The 22,135-nt window shown below is 43.7% G+C and overlaps 1 protein-coding gene across 1 annotated transcript in view; it reads left to right on the top strand.

Annotated features, from left to right (window-relative positions):
* Positions 1-22,135, top strand: part of DNAH5 (dynein axonemal heavy chain 5) — a 640,276-nt gene that overhangs the window by 146,486 nt on the left and 471,655 nt on the right. The window contains 5 exon segments of the mRNA XM_029590044.1: positions 9,116-9,201; positions 11,065-11,386; positions 11,589-11,795; positions 12,240-12,411; positions 21,165-21,310. Of these exon segments, the coding sequence (XP_029445904.1) occupies positions 9,116-9,201; positions 11,065-11,386; positions 11,589-11,795; positions 12,240-12,411; positions 21,165-21,310 (933 nt within the window).

Raw genomic sequence — 22,135 nt, 5'->3', positions numbered from 1 at the left:
CCTCTCCTATGGATCCAGCTGGAATCCTGAGGCAGCGCCCAGCCGCTCTGCTGCCTCTCCCCAGGCTCCCTCCAAGACCTCTCCTCCCATCATCACCCATTGTTTTAGAACTCCTCAGATTGGTAGATGTACCCTTTATAGTTCTACTCTACTGACCTACACTATAGGGGACAGACCACCCCTTGTCACTCCTAAGTGACACTGCTTCTTGGGAACCTCCCATTGCTGGAACATTCTTCATGAAAAAGACCAGAGCAATTGAGCTGGCGCCACACAAGTATGGTTATGATGAGCATTCAGTCTACTTTAGGGTTCCTTGGCAATGGGATAACGGACTGCCGAAGTTAAGAGCCAATCTTGTTCCAATGCTAGTATTCTGAGTCACTTTCACAAGGCATATAATTTAGCATTAAGATACAGAAGGAGTTATCTATTACAATGTGCTCTGAATATGTGATTGAAAAGTGAGTGAGTCATATACTGGAGGAGAGTAGTATTGCTCAGGTGAACCATGTCCTAAAAGGTCCAGTGCTCTCATTTGATGTTAGGAGGGTGGACCGTTGAGTCGGCTGAGACGGATGGTGATGCACTTTGGGGACCCAAAGTGGACGTCACCGCCGGGAGGCGGCGCTGAGGAGATGGCCCCGGAAGGCTTCACCCTTGGAAGCCCGTGGTCCCCCCGGGAGGAGCCCGGGGGGACCCGAGCTGCTGGGACTTAGACGAGGTCCCCTGGTGGGCGAAGAATCGGATACCTGTAGATGCAGAGAAGCCAGAAGCCGGAGTCCAGCCAGGGACGGACGCTGAAGCCAGAAGTCAGTGGACGAGTCAAGGTCGGAAGCCAGGAGTCAGAAGCCGAAAACCAAGCCAAGGCCAGAAGCAGAATCGGAGGTCCAGGGACGGAAGCCGGATTCAAAAACCAGGAGTCAGAAGTCGAAGACCAGATCAGGGATCCGAAGCAGCAACTAGGAGCTCTAAACAGAGGGAACCAAGTTGCAAGGCAAAGCTTAGAGCCAGCTGCAGGGTTTAAATAACCCTGCAGCATCTGACGTCATCCCTAGGGCTGTGCTCTGTTTTTCCGCGCTGGCCCCTTTAAACCCCAGAGCCCCTGCGCGCGCGTGTGCCTAGGGGGCGGGACCAGCCACGGAGGATCGGCGGCGTCTCCCTCGAGGAGGGAGACGCTGCGGCAGGAGCCAGGTCAGGCCTAAACGGCCGAAGAGAATTTCCTGCGGCCCGGGCCAGCCCTGAGGTAGGTGGAGGGACCGGGGCATGGCACGGGACCATAACATTTAAAGCTCACTGCTATTGATTATTTTATTTTTAAAGACTTGTGATCATACACCCGTACACTGATTGAATGTACCTTGTTTTCATAAAAGAGATGTTATTAAAAAGTAGCCATCTTAGCAGTTTTACCTCTAATTTTTGAGAGGCTACGTGCACAAAAATGTACTTTTGTGTAATTTTTGATAAAGCAGAGTTTATTTTATGTGCTACTAGCCAGTATAATACAAATAATAACAGGAATCCTTTGTGCACAGGGATGGTAACTTTCAAAACAGTGTGCGGGTACACATTGAAGTGTGTGTGTTGGTGTGTGCCCAGATACCTGACCATTTATAACCAGCGTTATAAAATAGCCAGGGTGTGCGTACATACAGCAGAGTGAATTGGGTTTTTACTGTGTAAGTCAGGGTATTTTAAAATGGGCATGCATCCATGCCATGATCAGTTTCACCAATTCATCTAGTCAGGTCCTCCAATCCCTCCTGGTTTAATAACCTGCACTCCCCCTAGTTACTCCAGACCCTTTAAACCCCTCTAAAATGTCTGTTTTTTTAAAAATACCTCCTCCATAGCAGAAGTAAACTTACATGGCAGTGGACCTGGGCATGCATAAATATTTCCGTGCACATCTCTTGGCAACATCCTAAAACTCCCATGTTCTACCCTGACCACACCCCTTTTTGAAATCGAGTGAGATGTGCGTGCTATGGGAGATATGTATTTATATTCTGCTTTTTCAGGCACTTCAAAGCACATTACATTCAGGTACTTTAGGTAACTCCCTGTCCCCAGTGGGCTCATAATCTAAGTTTGTACCTGAGGCAATGGAGGATGAAGTGACTTGCCCAAGATCACAAGGAGCAGCAGTGGGATCTGAACCCGGGCTTCCCTGGTTGATAGCCCCCTGCTTCTCCACTCCACTTTTAAAATTTGGTTGACAAGCGCAAGCCTGACTTGTGCGCACATCCCGTCATTGATGCGCGTGCCGGGCTTTTAAAATCTACCTCTAAGTTCTGCTGTGGGCCCAGGGTTCATGAGCTGTGTGCATGCACGTTCACATAGTTTAGAGGGAACAGTGCATCTTAGGCATCTGCATTGTATCTTTCATCCATTCATATTGGCTTTTTATGGCATTGACAATTGACAGTTATGTAGTGGAATTTCTTGTCAGCTTTGATGATGAAAATTATGACTTGCCTGGGTATTAGTGAGTTATTCTCAGTTTAGAGGGCTGGTACTGTAAAATGCTGTTAATGCACATAGTAAGATGCAAACCATAGTAGTTTAATGTATGTTTAGCAGAAATCTGCTCTGTTTTATCCATGTGCTTTGCTGGAGCTCTAGGTTGACTTTAAAAACAATTAAAGGGGCAGAAACTATTTGAATAATATTTTCTTGCCAGGTCTGAGTACCTTCATGATGTGGCCTCATTGTATAGCAATCTAGACCAAATCACAGCAGGTTATCCATTACTATTTAGGTATGAAAAGAAACCAAAAGACTAATCTGTTCTGGCTGCACATTGCTCAGGATATAAAACTGCCCTCCCTTGTGGTAGCGGCAGTGTAGACTCTTTGGGTGAAGGTCCCGTCCCTGCCACAGTTTTAGGCCATGCTGAACCATTTCATCGACCAGCTGCAGTAGAAACAGACCACAGCAGCTAACAAAACATTTTAAAGGAATGCATGTAATCAAGTGTAACCCTGAAGATAAAACATAGTATCGCTGATGATGGCAAATAAAAGCCACCTTGGCCCATCCAATCTGCCTGGTCCAGCTTCTTTCACTTTGAATAGATGAGCTTATACATTTCCATATGCAAATTAATGCCAGTGGAGGGAGTGCATGCAAATCTATCTCATGCATATTATTTGTGGAAAAGGTTGGGGAACTTCAACTCTAGGATATACCTATTTAAGCCTCTTAAGTTTCATGTCATGTTGTTTGTGTTGCAGACACCGCAGTATTTTGGTAGCTTTTCTCTTGAACACCTCCAGCCTGTTTATACCCCTTTTGGAGGAATGGACAGCATATTTCAGTTGATGTCTCTCCAACAACAGTTATTGCCTGCTTTTTTTCTACTGGTTATGCCTCTCCCTATATATCCTAGCATACCGGTGACTCTGGCAGACCTTTTATTCCTACCTTGAGATATTTGGACCCTCTCACCACAAAGTCTCTTTACTCTTTATTGCACATCATTTTCTCAACCTCCTTCATGTACAGCTCCTTTTGATTTTTGTACCTCAAATGCATGACTCTGCAGTTTTTTTTTTGCATTGAATCATTTCTGCCAAACATAACACTACTCCTCAAGCTTTCTTTGACCACTTGACTACTCCTCAAGCTTTCTTTGACCACTTCTCATTCTTTCTTTTCCTTCAGGGGTGTCAACTCTGTTTCAGATCTCCGTCATCTGCAAAAAGGAAAACGTTTCCTTTTTAATCCCTCCACAATATCATTGCAAAGATGTTGAACATTAGAGAATTGCTCTACTGATGGACCCTTGATCTGACCCAGTATGGCAATTTCTTACATTCTTATGAACAGAACTGGCACCCAGGGCCAATCCCTGAGGCACTCCACTTTCTCTCCTCCATGTGAATTCTGTTTACCATTACCCTCTGTCTTCTATCACTCACCCAGTTTCTAATCCAGTCCACCACCTTGGAACCCATCCCCAGACTGTTCAGCTTGTAAAACAAGGTCCAGAACTGGCACTTCCTAGTGTCAGACCGCTTTACTAGGTGCAAAATAAAGAGGAGACAAAATAAGGATCCACAGAAGACTTATCAGCAAAGTTTTCATGTCTCCTTGCTATTATCCTAATGGGGCTAGCACTGTATTTTTTAAAACAGGACACTGAGTTTCTACTAGGTTTTATTGCACCTAATGTAGAGTTTGTGAAGAATGCCCAGTGGTTCTTTTAGCAGGCATGTATCCATGCTGTCATGGTCCTTCTCTTTGATGTCTTCTGCTCTCAACATTTCTTGTTGTCTGTTGCAATCTGCCTCTCATAATTCTGGTATGTCATTTTATAAGAAAATTCCACTTAGCACTGTAGCATCAGGCACTTGTGGCCGGACACATCTGATTGGATGTGGCTAATCAGGGGGCTTTCCTTGCTCATTTATCCAAGTCACTGTTACTAGTCTATATAAGAGATAGAGCAGCTTTTAAACTAGAACAAAGGGGAAAGCCGACAGTCGCTCAGCAGCGCATGGTTCGGAGAGAGGTATCTTTAAAGGATACTAATGATGCATTAGAATTAGGGCATCCCAATAGTGAGGTTCCAATAATTAGAAAAGTAGTCCAAGTGCCTGTAACTAAAAACTCACCTGACCTAAAAAATTCTAACTTATCCCTATCAATTAAAAAGCAGAATAAAAATACAAACAAAAAACAAACTTTGAAATGTTTGTATGCTAATGCCAGAAGTCTAAGAAGTAAGATGGGAGAATTAGAATGTATAGCAGTAAATGATGACATAGACTTAATTGGCATCTCAGAGACTTGGTGGAAAGAGGATAACCAATGGGACAGTGCTATACCGGGTACAAATTATATCGCAATGACAGAGAGGAGCAATCGGGAGGAGGTGTGGCGCTTTATGTCCGGGATGGCATAGAGTCCAACAGGATAAACATCCTGCATGAGACTAAATACAAAATTGAATCTTTATGGGTAGAAATCCCTTGTGTGTCAGGGAAGACTACAGTGATAGGGGTATACTACCGTCCACCTGGTCAAGACGGTGAGATGGACAGTGAAATGCTAAGAGAAATTAGGGAAGCTAACCAAATTGGTAGTGCAGTAATAATGGGAGACTTCAATTACCCCAATATAGACTGGGTAAATGTATCATCAGGTCACGCTAGAGAGATAACGTTCCTGGATGGAATAAATGATAGCTTTATGGAGCAATTGGTTCAGGAACCGACGAGAGAGGGAGCAATTTTAGATCTAATTCTCAGTGGAGCACAGGACTTGGTGAGAGAGGTAACGGTGGTGGGGCCGCTTGGCAATAGTGATCATAATATGATCAAATTTGATTTAATGACTGGAAAAGGAACAGTGTGCAAATCCAAGGCTCTCGTGCTAAACTTTCAAAAGGGAAACTTTGATAAAATGAGAAAAATTGTTAGAAAAAAACTGAAAGAAGCAGCTACAAAAGTAAAAAATGTCCAAGAGGCGTGGTCATTGTTAAAAAATACCATTCTAGAAGCACAGTCCAGATGTATTCCACACATTAAGAAAGGTGGAAAGAAGGCAAAACGATTACCGGCATGGTTAAAAGGGGAGGTGAAAGAAGCTATTTTAGCCAAAAGATCTTCATTCAAAAATTGGAAGAAGGATCCAACAGAAGAAAATAGGATAAAGCATAAACATTGGCAAGTTAAATGTAAGACATTGATAAGACAGGCTAAGAGAAAATTTGAAAAGAAGTTGGCTGTAGAGGCAAAAACTCACAGTAAAAACTTTTTTAAATATATCCGAAGCAGAAAGCCTGTGAGGGAGTCAGTTGGACCATTAGATGATCGAGGGGTTAAAGGGGCACTTAGAGAAGATAAGGCCATCGCGGAAAGATTAAATGATTTCTTTGCTTCGGTGTTTACTGAAGAGGATGTTGGGGAGGTACCCGTAATGGAGAAGGTTTTCATGGGTAATGATTCAGATGGACTGAATCAAATCACGGTGAACCTAGAAGATGTGGTAGGCCTGATTGACAAACTAAACAGTAGTAAATCACCTGGACCGGATGGTATACACCCCAGAGTTCTGAAGGAACTAAAAAATGAAATTTCAGACCTATTAGTAAAAATTTGTAACTTATCATTAAAATCATCCATTGTACCTGAAGACTGGAGGATAGCAAATGTAACCCCAATATTTAAAAAGGGCTCCAGGGGCGATCCGGGAAACTACAGACCGGTTAGCCTGACTTCAGTGCCAGGAAAAATAGTGGAAAGTGTTCTAAACATCAAAATCACAGAACATATAGAAAGACATGGTTTAATGGAACAAAGTCAGCATGGCTTTACCCTAGGCAAGTCTTGCCTCACAAATCTGCTTCACTTTTTTGAAGGAGTTAATAAACATGTGGATAAAGGTGAACCGGTAGATATAGTATACTTGGATTTTCAGAAGGCGTTTGACAAAGTTCCTCATGAGAGGCTTCTAGGAAAAGTAAAAAGTCATGGGATAGGTGGCGATGTCCTTTCGTGGATTGCAAACTGGCTAAAAGACAGGAAACAGAGAGTAGGATTAAATGGGCAATTTTCTCAGTGGAAGGGAGTGGACAGTGGAGTGCCTCAGGGATCTGTATTGGGACCCTTACTGTTCAATATATTTATAAATGATCTGGAAAGAAATACGACGAGTGAGATAATCAAATTTGCAGATGACACAAAATTGTTCAGAGTAGTTAAATCACAAGCAGATTGTGATAAATTGCAGGAAGACCTTGTGAGACTGGAAAATTGGGCATCCAAATGGCAGATGAAATTTAATGTGGATAAGTGCAAGGTGATGCATATAGGGAAAAATAACCCATGCTATAATTACACAATGTTGGGTTCCATATTAGGTGCTACAACCCAAGAAAGAGATCTAGGTGTCATAGTGGACAACACATTGAAATCGTCGGTGCAGTGTGCTGCGGCAGTCAAAAAAGCAAACAGAATGTTGGGAATTATTAGAAAAGGAATGATGAATAAAACGGAAAATGTCATAATGCCTCTGTATCGCTCCATGGTGAGACCGCACCTTGAATACTGTGTACAATTCTGGTCGCCACATCTCAAAAAAGATATAATTGCGATGGAGAAGGTACAGAGAAGGGCTACCAAAATGATAAAGGGAATGGAACAACTCCCCTATGAGGAAAGACTAAAGAGGTTAGGACTTTTCAGCTTGGAGAAGAGACGACTGAGGGGGGATATGATAGAGGTGTTTAAAATCATGAGAGGTCTAGATTGGGTAGATGTGAATCGGTTATTTACTCTTTCGGATAGTAGAAAGACTAGGGGGCACTCCATGAAGTTAGCATGGGGCACATTTAAAACTAATCGGAGAAAGTTCTTTTTTACTCAACGCACAATTAAACTCTGGAATTTGTTGCCAGAGAATGTGGTTCGTGCAGTTAGTATAGCTGTGTTTAAAAAAGGATTGGATAAGTTCTTGGAGGAGAAGTCCATTACCTGCTATTAAGTTCACTTAGAGAATAGCCACTGCCATTAGCAATGGTTACATGGAATAGACTTAGTTTTTGGGTACTTGCCAGGTTTTTATGGCCTGGATTGGCCACTGTTGGAAACAGGATGCTGGGCTTGATGGACCCTTGATCTGACCCAGTATGGCATTTTCTTATGTTCTTATGTTCTTATGCTTCGTGCCTGTTTTTGTGGTTTTATCTGTCCGGGTTCCTTCTTCTGATGGTTTACTTTTATCTCACAGCTTGTCTGAGATTTCTGCTGACTAGAGACACTTTGTAGCTCAACCTTATATCTGCTTGAGCTGCTCTCTTTTACTTCTGCCCCCTCCAACCTTAGGTTTCCAGTTTATTGGGAAAAAAGCGTGCCAAAATATGGGGTTGATTTTAAAAGCAGCGCGCAGCTGTCCATGTGTGCGCAGTTCCTGGCGCATGCACATGGACACGCTGATTTTAAAATCTGATGGCTGCATGCACATGCATGCCAGATTTTAAAATCCGTGCATGCATGTGTGGGCGGTGCGGGAGGAATTTTCGCTAAATACGTGCGGTGACTCAATCAGGCCTCTCCCAGTTCCCTCCAATTAAGGAGCGGACTGGGAGGGAACTTCCCTACCCTCTTACCTAACCTTCCTCCCTCTTACCCTCTCCTCTCCTCCCCTCCCCATAAACCTAACTCTATATTTTTAATTTCAGTACTTACTCCAGTGGGCGCGTGCTTCCCCGGGACAATGTTGCAGAACACGGTGGCGTGCTTAGTGACAAAAAGGCCACTGCAGGAGCACATCACTCCCCAACTGCAACAGCCTCACACTGGTTGCCCATCTTGATTCCTGTGAAATTCAAAGTATTGACTATGGATGTTAATGCTTTTAAAAAATGTACATTTTCCCTATTTTGCTAAAATGTTTATGCTTTATCAGCTGTCTCGTCCTGTATGGTCCTCCAGTTAGCAGTTGTTGATGATTCCTTCTGTAGGGTAAGCCCAATTGCAAACAACTAGGAATCAAGCCTTGTCAATAATCTGACCTAAGTTATGGAATGATCTGTCCATTGAGTTGCAGTTGTTCTCTGACCTGAACATTTTTAGGAAACAGCTTAAAGCACTACTGTTTAATGAAGCTTTTAATTGAATTTTGTATTTAATAAACTGTGATTTTATTGTTATATGCTAAGGTATGATCCGCTTAGCTTGATTTTTTCACTATAGGTGGATAAAAAATGTTTCAAATAAATAAATAAATAAATAAATAAATAAATAGAGGTGCACTAAACTAGAGGTGTAGCGCATATCCGACCCTAACTTTTAAAGGTCACAAGAACAACAATGAAGTGCGTAAATGATACGGACTTAGAACAATTAAGGGATGTTGCGGAAAGAGAAATAGAAAGGGAAGAAGAGATCTGGAGAGGAATATCACAAGGTCCTGGAAAACCAGAGCAACTGAAGAAGGTAATGGATAAGAGACTGATGAATGATAAGAGTGCAACACAGAGGGAGGAGAGCAATGGAAGACAAGCTGAGGAGCAGAGTATACAGTATAAAGACTCTGAATTTCAGATTATCATTTTATTTTAAAATATACATTATGCAGATGTTTCTATTTTGTTTTGATTTAGGATCAACTGAAGATCTTTATGGATACTACCTTTGAAAATATTCATAACACTGAAAGAGCTCTGTCCTTGCTGAGGAAGTTTGAAAGGTAAGAAGATATTTATGAACAAAATGTTTCAAAAATGATACTAACTAGAATTCTCTAAATATCAGCATGTTGTCTTCTTGACTGTATTGATTTTTCTTTTGGTCTTATTCTTAGGTCTCCTTTCTTCTTTGTTGCTTTATTAATAAAGATATCTGTTCTTTGTTTTATGATTTGTGGCTCACGGGGCTGTCCAGTAAGCTGTCTCACTCACCATGGAGCTGCTTCCTAGGCTTCATGCCACCCACTCTTGATCTCAGCCAAGTATGCTGCTAGGACCTCTCATGCGAGCAACACTGCCAAACCTCCCATGTGGCTCTGCCACCATTGCCTTCCTGCTCCTTCCCTGCTCCATAGGCACACGCAATGCTCGGTAGCATTTAAAAGGCCAACAGCAGGAAGAGCCCTGCAGCGCTCAGTGATGACATCAGTGACCTTCTCCTATTTAAGTGCTCCTTGCACTCCTTGTCTTTGCCTCAGCAACAGATCTCCTTCTTTTGAGTAGTGCGTGTTGCTTCTGCATTTGGTTCTTGTTCCTGTCTGGGTTTCTGGTTCCATCCTTCTTCAGTTCTTGTCCAGTCTTGCTTTGCCTTCTTTGTCCAGCCTTGCCTTGAGTTCTTCATTCAGCCTTGCCTTGACTCTGTCGTCTAAGCCTTACCCGTCCTGTCTTGTCCAGTGTCTCTTGTGTGTCTATCTGTCCTTGGCTTAACTCTCTGGATCTTGACCCCTTACTTGGACCTGACCATGATTGCCTGCTGCCTGGACCTGACCACTCTTCCTAACTGCCTGCCTCAACCTTGACCTATTCTTGACTCTGTTCATCTGCTGCCTGCCCTGACCTCAATGTGCCTCTGGATTTCTATCATCCTCATCCCCCTAGGAACCTGCCTAAGTTCTGCCAGCTGCCAGAACCCAAGGGCTCAATCTGCAGGGGAGGAGGTTGTAAAGCTGAAACTCCAGATTGTCCCACTACTGGGACAATCTGGAGTTTCTGCCAGCTGATGACGGAGACCTCGGGGGTTTGCCCTCGAGACTGCGTCAACTACACCACAACACAAAGGACTTACTCACCCACTACCTTTCACACTTTGCCTGGGTTAGAGGACCTCTCCTCCCTCAAAGTCCCCATTATAGGCATGGATGTAACCTTTTTGTGTCATTGATTAAAGCCTCTTGGCATACACTTCTAGGGGCTGCAGGAAAGCCTGTCTCCATCCTCACCGAGCCCCAAGAAGTCATAAGAAGGCTTTCCTGCTTGTCTCTCACCGTATCCACCTGCCCACTCCTGAAGGACTGCATGGAGGTGACTAGAGGTCAGAACAGTCTGGACTTCATACCTTTTTTTCACAGAATAATTTTATTATTTACAGCACAACTGAAAACAGGCAGAAAAAGGACTGCTTACCTCAGCAGCTTTAAATCAAATTTATAGCAATCAAAATTAGACAGTCTTATTGTAGGAGCTACCTTCTCCTCTTCCCCAGGGCTTCCCTTTTTGTCCCTGAGCTTGAGCTTTTATTCCTCTCCCTAGGGAAATACCCTGCGTCTTGGTTTTCCCTCTTGGGTGTCCCTTAAAGTGGACCACCTAGATAGCTAGAGCTGGTCCTTTAAGGAGTTCTGAGGGGTTCTCCTATATACCCCTTTATACCATACTATAAATATTGATGAAGTACATTGCTAGATCTGTCTTCAATGACAGGACTGGTTCTGGTCCTTGTAGGATGAAAAAGCAAGAATCTATAGAAGCAAATATGAAATGTAGATTGAAACATATATGAGAAGCTTAGCTGAGAAAATGGGCCATGATACCATATTTTGGACTGAAGGAAAAACATTTTGCTGGTGCTTTGTGTCTTGCATGATCAGGTTGAGAATACCTAATTTGGGCATTGATGAAAAATATCACAAGATTCTTCAGAACTATGGTCACGACATTGAGATGGTCTCCAGAGTGTACACAAAACAGAAAAATGACCCCCCCTTGGGCCGTGATCTGCCCCCTATTGCTGGAAAGATTTTGTGGGCTCGTCAACTCTTTCACAGGATCCAGCAACCAATGGAACGTTTTCAGCAGCTTTCCACAGTCCTGCAAACAGAAGATGCCAAACGTATCATCCGAAACTACAACAAAGTGGCAAAGGTCCTCTTGGAGTACGAAGTCCTGTTCCATAGGGCATGGCTTAAACAGGTGAAATATCCTCTTCCTATCAGGTTCGGTTAACCAGTAAATTATGCTTTATTTTCTGTAGACTTACTGCATTTCTATTTGTAAGAGTCACTCCATAACTTGGCATATCAAACAAATCTCGAATACTCAGTGATCTGTATATCAAATTAACCTTATCAATCATTTAGATGCTAAAATATTGCATTACGTGTTGCCTCCACAGATTGATGTGGCTAAATCTGGACTTCAGGCCTCTTTGTTGGTGAAGGCTTCTGACACTGGGGAATTATTTGTGAACTTTGACCCTATGATATTGACATTGATTCGAGAGACTGAGTGCATGGCTTACATGGATCTTGAAATCCCACCCTTTGCAGTTTCTCTTCAGCAGAAACAAGACCTATTCAAAAAGAATTACAACAAACTTCAGGTACTTTGAAGTGGAAGAGGAACAGCGATTTATAGAGAGTATAGTTATGCTCTTGTAGATTTCAGCACTCCTCTTTTTTTTTTTTTTGATGCAGGGCATCTTCAAAGAGCTACTAAGAGGGTTAGCAGGTTACTCCAGGTCATGAGGGGCAGGTTGTGTCACTCTTAATTTTAAACTTCCATTCCATTCCATCTATGAATTGTGTAGTCTTGTTTCCTCAGGGGAGTTGGAACCCCATCACATTTAAGGACTGTGAGTCTGTTACTAATGACCTGTAGTTATTTGATAACTGTACATCAGCACGTTGATGGGATTTGATAACTGAACTTATTTCTAGATTTGCACTTGTGTGCCTGTATAGTAAGTGTTCACGTTTAGCATACATAATTTCTTTACAGGTAGAATAATTCTTATGATATATAGTGATAGCATGATTTCTTTCAGATGATGCTGGCAGAAGACAAAAGGGTCCGATCAAAGATCCAACCTCCTCTGGAACAACTAATGGCTCCTCATTTGGCAAAAGTAGATGATGCTATCCAACCTGGATTGACGTCACTAAACTGGACTTCACTGAATATTGAGAAGTATTTAAGCAGTATTAATACCAGACATGGTACGTTTACATATTCTGCATTTTCTTTTTCAGAGTGAGAAGTTTATCTTTCCTTCTTGATTCAGAAATTGGAAATGTTGTCAGAAATCTAAATTATAAATTGGTCAAGCTTATCGAGTATTATAATATTAATAATAATATCAGATTTATAAGGCACCTCAATTCAAGCAGAATAGATTTAGGCACTTTGTTTTACCTTAACATTGAATGATGAATATATCTCCGTTTTCCCTGTGTCACGGTCAGGCAGGCTGGGATCAGGGATTCTCCAAGGACAAGCAGGATGGCAGTCCTCACACATGGGTGACATCATCGGATGGAGCCTGGCACAGAAAATTAATGTCAAAGTTTCTAAAACTTTGACTGAGTCTCATTGAGCATGCTCATGCATGCACTATACCATATATCCATACGGGGCCCTTCAGTCTCTTCTTTTCCATGGAGCCTCGCGTCTTGCGGTTGGGTGAGCCTCAATTTTTCATATATTTTTGGCCTACTTTTTTAAGTTGTTTTTTTTGCTAAAAATTCTTTGTGCTTCCTTACGCTGTCGACGCGGGGTCCCCCCAGTGCTCCCGTTAGCGTCCTAGAGCAAAGAAAACAGAGGAATTCCATCCCATCCTAGACCTAAGGGCCTTGAACAAATTCCTCAAAAGAGAAAAGTTCAAGATGGTTTCCCTGGGCATTTTGATCCCCTTTTTGTAAAAAGGGAACTAGCTATGCTCCCTGGATCTCAAAGTCACTTACACTCACATTGAGATCTTCCCAAGTCACATGGAAGTATCTCAGATTTGTGGTGTGAAAGTAACACTTCCAGTATCATCTTCTGCCATTTGGACTTGCTTCAGCCCCATGTGTCTTTACAAAATGCCTATCCGTGGTGGCGGCGAACCTTTGCAGATTGGGAGTTTGTTTTCCTATATTTGGATGATTGGCTGGTCAAGAGCACCTCTCGGGCAGGAGCTGATGGGTCCATGTGCTTGACCATCCTGGCGCTGGAGACACTAGGTTTTGTTATCAAATACCTCAAGTCCCCATCTCAGCTTGTCACCGCAATTGAACTTCATTGGAACCCTGTTAGACACAGCTCAGGCCAAGGCCTTCCTATCCCGACAAAGGGCCCTCAACCTGATGACCATTGCGACAGGGAACTAGGCATATGTTGAGACTGTTGGGCCATATGGCCATGACAATTCATGTCATTCCCTTGCACATTTACACATATGAAAAGCCCAGTGGACTCTGAGGTCACAGTGGCAACAAGCTACTTGGTATTTCCAGGACCGCATTCGACTCACTTTGTCTCTCCAGGACTCTTTGTCCAAGTGGTGGGAAATTTCAATTGGGGGGGGGGGGGGTCCTTTTCAAAGTCTTCCCACCCAAATTGTTCTAACCATGGATTTGTTCACTCTGGGCTTGGGAGCTCATGTAGATGGACTCAGCACCCAGGGCCTTTGGTCCACCCAGGAATTTCTCTATCAAATAATTTTCCTGGAGCTCCAGGCACTCAGGTATGCGCCATGGGCATTCAGAGATTGTTTGTATAATAGAAGTTTTCTGATACAGACTGACAACCATAGAGGCAAAAACTCATAATAAAAACTTTTTAAAATATATCCGAAGCAAGAAACCTGTGAGGGAGTCGGTTGGACCATTAGATGACCGAGGGGTTAAAGGGGCTCTTAGGGAAGATAAGGCCATTGCAGAAAGACTAAATGAATTCTTTGCTTCCGTGTTTACTAATGAGGATGTTGGGGAGATACCAGTTCTGGAGATGGTTTTCAAGGGTAATGAGTCAGATGAGCTGAACCAAATCACTGTGAACCAGGAAGATGTAGTAGGCCAGATTGACAAACTAAAGAGTAGCAAATAACTACTATAATAATAAATAATGTTTAATATCTTTTTGTATTCTCTATAATTGCATTTGTAAAGCACCGTTGCTATCTTTTTTGTTGAATGTAAACCGATGTGATGTTTTTCACTAAATGACTGTCGGTATAGAAAAATCCACAAATAAATAAAATCACCTGGGCCGGATGGTATGCATCCTAGGGTACTGAAGGAACTCAAAAATGAAATTTATGATCTATTACTTAAAATTTGTAACCTATCATTAAAATCATCCATTGTACCTGAAGACTGGAGGGTGGCCAATGTAACCCCAATATTTAAAAAGGGCTCAAGTGGCTATCCGGGTAACTATAGACCAGTGAGCCTGACTTCAGTGCCAGGAAAAATAGTGGAAACTATTATAAAGATCAAAATCGTAGAGCATATAGAAAGACATGGTTTAATGGAACACAGTCAACATGGATTTACCCAAGGGAAGTCTTGCCTAACAAACCTGCTTCATTTTTTTGAAGGGGTTAATAAACATGTGGATAAAGGTGAATCAGTAGATATAGTGTATTTGGATTTTCAGAAGGTGTTTGACAATGTCCCTCATGAGAGGCTTCTAAGTGTTGTGTTCCGCGGCCGTGGATGGCCATGACTGCGGCTCCCTACCTTGCCCGCGACGGCGACCCGCCGCGGCAGCTCCGGGGGAAGTCCCTGACCTTGTTCCTGTCGTTCCGGCTCGGGTCCCCGAGATGGCTGCCGGGTGGGGAGCCATCCCTGCTCCTCCCTCGCGGCGTCCGGCAGTCTTTCCTCCGCGGAGGAAATCCAAGATGGCCGCCACCATCTTTAGGCGCGAGGCCGCGCCTCCTTCCTAGATTTAAAGGGGCCAGGCCCCTTAACTACTCACAGCTGTTTCTAATGGGCTAGAGTTGAGGAAGTATAAAGGGAGGCTTCCTCTGCTCATTCTTTGACTTGGCAACGTTCTTCATAGTCAGGTCTGCTTGTTCGGATCCTTGTTCCTGGTTCCTGTCTCGTCTTGGTGTTCCTGGTTCCTGAATTCAGATTGGCTAGCGGTGATTCCTGGTGTGTGACTTCGGACTTGAAAGCAACGATCCCTTGGTGTGTGACCTCGGACTGGTAAGCGACGACCCTCTGGCACTTGACCTTGGACTTCTTCTGGACCACCGTCTCCAAGGGCCCACCTAAGACCTAGCTGCCCGGGTCCCTACGGGCTCCTCCCGGGGGGACCGCGGACTTCCAGTGGCGAAGACACAGTTCTGCTCCTCGACGTCACGACTCTTCGTCTGCCTCCACGGTAGCCTTGTCTCCAGTGCCGAGGGTCAGCTGGTTGCATCTTCTGTCCTGCCTCGCCACCCAACAGGAGAACCTACGGATCCACTTCCTAAGGTACACCATCCTCCTGTCGGCCCAAGGGTTCACAACCTGAGCATAACACTAAGAAAACTAAAAAGTCATGGGATAGGAGGTGATGTCCTTTCGTGGATTACAAACTGGTTAAAAGACAGGAAACAGAGAGTAGGATTAAATGGTCAATTTTCTCAGTGGAAGAGGGTAAACGGTGGAGTGCCTCGGGGATCTGTACTTGGACTGGTGCTTTTCAATATATATATGAATGATCTGGAAAGGAATATGACGAATGAGGTTATCAAATTTGCGGCCGATACAAAATTATTCAGGGTAGTTAAATCACAAGCGGATTGTGATACATTGCAGGAGGACCTTGCAAGACTGGAAGATTGGGCATCCATATGGCAGATGAAATTTAATGTGGACAAGTGCAAGGTGTTGCATATAGAGAAAAATAAACCTTGCTGTAGTTATATGATGTTAGGTTCCATATTAGGAACTACCACCCAGGAAAAAGATCCAGGCATCATAGTGGATAATACTTTAAAATCGTCAGCTCAGTGTGCTGCAGCAGTCAAAAAAGGAAACAGAATGTTAGGAATTATTAGGAAGGGAATGGTTAATAAAACAGAAAATGTCAAATTGCCTCTGTATCATTCCATGGTGAGACCGCACCTTGAATACTGTGTTCAATTCTGATCATCACATCTAAAAAAAGATATAGTTGCGATGGAGAAGGTACAGAGAAGGGCAACCAAAATGATAAAAGGGATGGAACAGCTCCCCTATGAGGAAAGGCTGAAAAGGTTAGGGCTGTTCAGCTTGAAGAAGAGACGTCTGAGGGGGGGATATGATAGAGATCTTTAAGATCATGAGAGGTTTTGAACGAGTTGATGTGAATCTGTTATTTACACTTTTGGATAATAGAAGGACTAGGGGGCATTCCATGAAGTTAGCAAGTAGCACATTTAAGACTAATCGGAGAAAATTATTTTTCACTCAACTCACAAGCTCTGGAATTTGTTGCCAGAGGATGTGGTTAGTGCAGTTAGTGTAGCTGGGTTCAAAAATGTTTGGATAAGTTCTTGGAGGAGAAGTCCATTAACTGATATTAATCAAGTTTACTTAGGGAATAGCCACTGCTATTAATTGCATCAGTAGCATGGGATCTTCTTGGTGTTTGGGGTAATTGCCAGGTTCTTGTGGCCTGCTTTGGCCTCTGTTGGAGACAGAATGCTGGGCTTGATGGACCCTTGGTGTGACCCAGCAAAGCAATTTCTTATGTTCTTAACCAATGGCAATGTGGTATGTCAACAATCAGGGATGTATGTGATTTCCCCTCTTGTGTCAGGAAGCAGTTCAGATCTGGTCGTGGTCCCTTTCCCATGGGATGGTGCTACGAGCCATCTACCTGGCCGGAATGGAGAATGTGATAGTAGACAGATTGAGTCGCAACCTCGGGTCCCACAATTGGCCTCTGGACCAAGGGATCGCGAATTGGATCTTCTGCCTCTGGGGAAGCCCGGATGTGCATCTCTTCACAGCGCCTTGGAACAGGAAGGTTCCTCAGTTCTGCTCCCTGTACAGAACATGAGGAATACCATCTGTGGGGCAGGGATGAACAGGAGTTGGATCCAGGAGCTAGGAAGAGAGGGATGTATCTGGCAGCCCTGCAATCAGTTCTTCTCCTGAACAGCTAATTATTGAGAGGGAGTGACAGAAGTCTGTGCTCTGGGGAACTAGAAAGACAGAGAGCTGTTCTTGCTTCATAGGCGAGCTACATGTAAAATCCTAGCAAGGGATAGAGGAGCCAGGAGCTGAGAGACTGAGAAACTTCCTTTCCTGAGATATCCAGGCCCAGGTACACATGGCTGGATCATCCTTCTAAGAGACTGAGATAATAATCTAAATTTTTTACAGAGTGTTTCTTAGCAGAGGAGGGAGAAGGTTTATTTCCTTGCCTTTTGTCACAAATTCAGTATCTCATTTTAACTGCTTCAGCTTTTCAGCCAAATTCAAGCATAAACTCTTGCTAGCAGGTACAACCACATGAGACATTGCTGGGAAAGAGAAGCTGATGGACCGTATTTTTCTGTAAGAGATGGAAACCAAACTAGCTTTCCTTTTAGTACCAAGTAAACCATTTGGGAAAGCTCCCCAGGAGAGAGAGAGACCATTCACGCAATGCAGTGCTCACCTATTTGGTTTGTCATCTAGCCAGCTCCACCATCAAGAGGGACTCGTTCATTTTCTTGATTGTTTTCTTTCCACACAATGTTGTATTTGGACAGGGTGCATCCTTTACAGACTGGTGAAATTGGAGTGGATCAGGTCCCCTTCCCCCAAATTGTTTTGAGTACTCAGGAGTAAAGACAATTTCTGAAAGCTGTGTACTTCACTGCTTCCCCCCCACCTTTCTCTATTAATGCTCCTTATATTTTTTATTATCCTGGCATTTTAATTTTTGCATTGCTTCATTTAAAATAAGAAAACTGCAAGTTTATATTATACTTTACTACTGTACTTTTCCCATTTATGTTCTGGTTGTATTTACTGTCTTCTTACACAAAACTAGTAAAAGGGTTAATTACTTTTTTATTTTGGTGTGATGATTTTATCTGGTCTGTGGTACCACAAGTGAGAGGTTGTTTGAGAAAGGTAGAGAACTGTGGTATTGGGATGACCGGGACCCCGTCTCACCCTCGACTCAGTGCTATGAACCTGAATATAAACCATATTAGTAAATATAATTTCTCATGTGGTACTCCTGACCCCAAGCATATGGGTAATTCATAGTTTGGAGCAAGGGAGGGCCACAGAGGTCTAGCATTTTTGTTGCAATGCTGCTCGCAGGGCCCATTCTGCGAGCAGCCTCTCATCTCTGGTCCAACGCCACCAGTCTCCTGATTCTGATGCGGCTCTGACGTCCCCGCTGCTACTGCTGCTGCTCTCGGCTGCTTCTATACAGCTCAGCTGCTGCCGATGCCATGCTTCGCGGCCGCTGACTCCGTCTTCCTGCATGGCAGGGGAGCTCCGCCACATCTGACACCTCCTCAGCGGGGAGGGCCGCCACAGATTCTACTTCTTCGCTGCAGGAACGCCGCCGACACTGCCGTTCTTCTCCTGTCTGTCCTAGGTCCTGCATAGGCGCACGTGTGCCTCTTCTCAGCATTTAAAGGGCCAGCGGCGGGAAAAGCCCCATCGCCCCAATAGATGATATCATCTTCCTGTGCCATGTCCAGCCCTATAAAAGGTCTCTGCTTGTTCTCCTCGCATCCTTTGCATCGGATCTTCACAGTTGCCTGTGGTCTCTCTCCGGTTAAGGTCCTCCGTGGTTTCCTCATGATTAGGTGGCTCTTGGATGTTCTTGGTCTTCTTCATTGGATGTTCCCGATGTTCCTGGTGTTGTTCCTCATTGGAGCTCCTTCGTTGTCTGTTCCATGTTTCTGCTGTTCCAGTCCTGGTCCTGATGTTCCCATCTCTGGCTCTTCGTCCTGCTTCCAGGTTTCCTGTTTGTCCACCTTTCCTGGCGTGCCACCATTGTGGTTCGTGACCAGCCCAAGGGGGGGCTGTGTGGGGCGCTTCGTGTCACAAGGCCTATCTTCATGTCTGCAGCTCAAGTCTCCAGAAGGCCGTTGCTTTTAATGCCGAGGTCAGTTCCTGAATCTTGAGTCTTCAATCCTGAGTCTTCAATCCTGGGTCTTGAAACTTTGAATCCTGATCCGGTCTTTGGAGTTCCTTGTTATGCTTCCGTCCATGCCCTAGACTCAAGCCAGAACCTGCTCCACTGCAGCGAGGTCCGCGACCAGCCACCGGCGACTGTATAGGGGGTGCCTTGGTGCAGGCCTCTCCTGAATCTTCGTCATGTTTCCAGCTTCAAATCTTCATCTTCTCATCTGGAGTCTGCTTGGCTTCCAGAATGGTCCGCAGTGCAATACTCACCCTGTACTAGTACCTGAATCCTGAATCCTCTTCTGAGTCTTTCAAGGTCCTTGAATCCTCTTCTGAGCCTTTCAAGTTCCTCGAGTCTTCATCTGAGCATACCAAATTCCTCGAGTCTTTGTCTGTGACCTTCAAGTTCCTCGAGCCTTCATCTGAGTCTTCCAAGTCCATGTCTCATCATGTTCCTGCCCTCAGCCTCCGTCTGGCCTCACCCACTTGTCGTTCCCAAGTGGCAGGTCTGGAAGGGCTACCGAGTGGCCTGAGGGCTACTCTTGAGACCAGTATTGTATTGCTGGGTCTCACCTATATGTGCAGATCCATTGGTGGTCTGAGCCTGCCTTATTCCAGTTTTTCGATGTTCCACATCTCGATCCTGATCCAGTCTTGATCCAGCTCCTGTCTGTGCTTGGACACTCACCTCCCATGGTTTGTGTCTTGGGGCTCCTCCCTGAGCCATGCCGTGGTCCAAGGGCTCACATCCCTCTAGAGCAAGCGACCGCTCCCCCGTGCTCGCAACAATTTTGCAATAAAGTCCGTAGAAAAGCTATGTATGCTATTTTGCTCTTGGATTTATTTGTATATAGTGCCCAGTAGCAAATTAGCACATGCTAAAAACTAATTGGCATGCAAATTTGAGTGAAGTTTGGTGCATTTTACTATATTAACCTCTAAGTCTGGGTTTAGGCAAACTATGTTCAGGGTTAAACAAACCTGGTTAATTATCTCTCACAAGCTAAGGAACTGTCAAGCTGCAGCAAATACTTCCCTATTCACAGTAAACCCTTTGAAATGTCTGAGGACCAATCGGATACCTCTGAGGCATGGTTACAGTTCTTTGTATCAGTTCAAAACAGGACTCTACATGCTTAAGTCTCTGTGGTGGCTCAGGAGATAGGGCACCAATTCCTCATCCAAGCAAGTCCCCAGATCAAGCCATGCTAAGTCACTAGTCAAAGCATATGTCAGGCTTTTTCAGAGCTTTAATATTCCACATAGAAACTGCTTTCTCTTGCAAAATCACTAATAAATTATCTATTACGTATTTTTTTTTAAAGGTGGGACAGATTCAACTAGATGCAGGCTTTGCTATACTATATTGACAAACACGTAAGAGGTTGTGTAAACTTTATATTGTAAATATTTTTGTACTTTTGTCTGATTTCATATGATAATGCCATTTTGCACAATTGATAGTTTATTATATGTACAATATTCAGTGATATTTCATATCAGGCAGTTATATAAAATTATCTGTATTCTCAAAATGCATTTATTATTGATGTACATTTATGGGAGTATTTGGTGCAGTTTTCTTCAGTGTGGGTGTGTTTGGAAGTGCACCAGTCTGCCATTGTATTTGAAGGGAAGGTGGTAAATAAAACTAGAGAAAATAGATTAAGATGTATAGCCAAGAATGAGAAAATCCAGACCCTTGCGAAGTTAGGTTTGGTATTTCTGAAGTAGGAGGACTTAATTAAACCTTTTGATTGGTCTGTTCCTCTTGCACTGTTTTGAAATAAGAGGCCCGTGTATCTTGCAATGCAGCTGGTCTGTTGCCTTTTCTGATGACTAGCATGTCCTTCTCAACCTGCCTAATCCTTTTCTAGCCGAGCTGGAGCTGCTGCTTGATCGGGTGAATGACCTAGTAGAGTTTCGTATTGATGCAGTCCTGCAAGAAATGAGCACCATTCCTCTGTGCAAGCTCCCCGAAGAGGAACCATTCAGCTGTGAGGAATTCCTTCAAAAAACCAAGGTTATTACAAGCTTGGCCAATTATTCTTTCTATTCACTCAGTCCTCCTTCATTAAACATGCTACTTGTGAAGTGCTGTTAGATGGTAATTAAATGATAAAGATGCTATTTGCCTTTTACATTTACAATTTTTTTTGTAACAGAAATGGCTCAATTGAATGCTCAGATGGATGAATGAAAATGTTTGACTATACTTGCAATAAAAATCAGGATCAAGATTTCAGAACTTTGATATTATATAATACAATAATTAATGCCAGTGTTCCAGGGCATTGAGCCAGAATGAGATAAAACTGGGAGAAAAATATCTTTTTTTCAAGTGGAATTTTGCTGTTTTTTTTCTCCACTTCCTAGCTCTTTGGTGCATTATGGTCCTCTTGTCTGATACATATTGTGACATCTGGTAATTCACATCCTTTTGGAGGAAATGGAAAAAAAACCATAAAATGAATGGATTAGATTAATGTACAAATATCCAGTGCTAATAAATGATAATTATCTAGTGAAATAACAAATTTAATGCCAGGTGATGCCAGGGGGTAGAGGGAAGGCAAAGAGAAGATGATTATGCCAGAGGGATGGAAGGAAAAGAAAGAGATGTGCTGATGATGCCAGGGGGTGGAGGTAGAGGGAGGGAGAAGGAAGGTGATGATGATGCCAGGAAGTGAGGGAGAGGAAAGATGATGCCAGGGAGTAGAGAGAAAGTAAAGAGAAGGCGATTGCTGGGGTGGAAGGATTGGGAAGAGAAGCTGATGGTGCCAGTGGGTGGAGGCAGAGGGAAAGTGATGCTGATGCCAGGGGTGAGAAAGAGGGGTGGAGGGAGAGA

This window comes from Rhinatrema bivittatum, chromosome 2, assembly GCF_901001135.1.
Source record: "Rhinatrema bivittatum chromosome 2, aRhiBiv1.1, whole genome shotgun sequence".
Taxonomy (NCBI): domain Eukaryota; kingdom Metazoa; phylum Chordata; class Amphibia; order Gymnophiona; family Rhinatrematidae; genus Rhinatrema; species Rhinatrema bivittatum.
The sequence above is the reverse complement of the archived record's forward strand: the minus strand, read 5'-3'. Positions and strand labels throughout refer to the sequence as shown.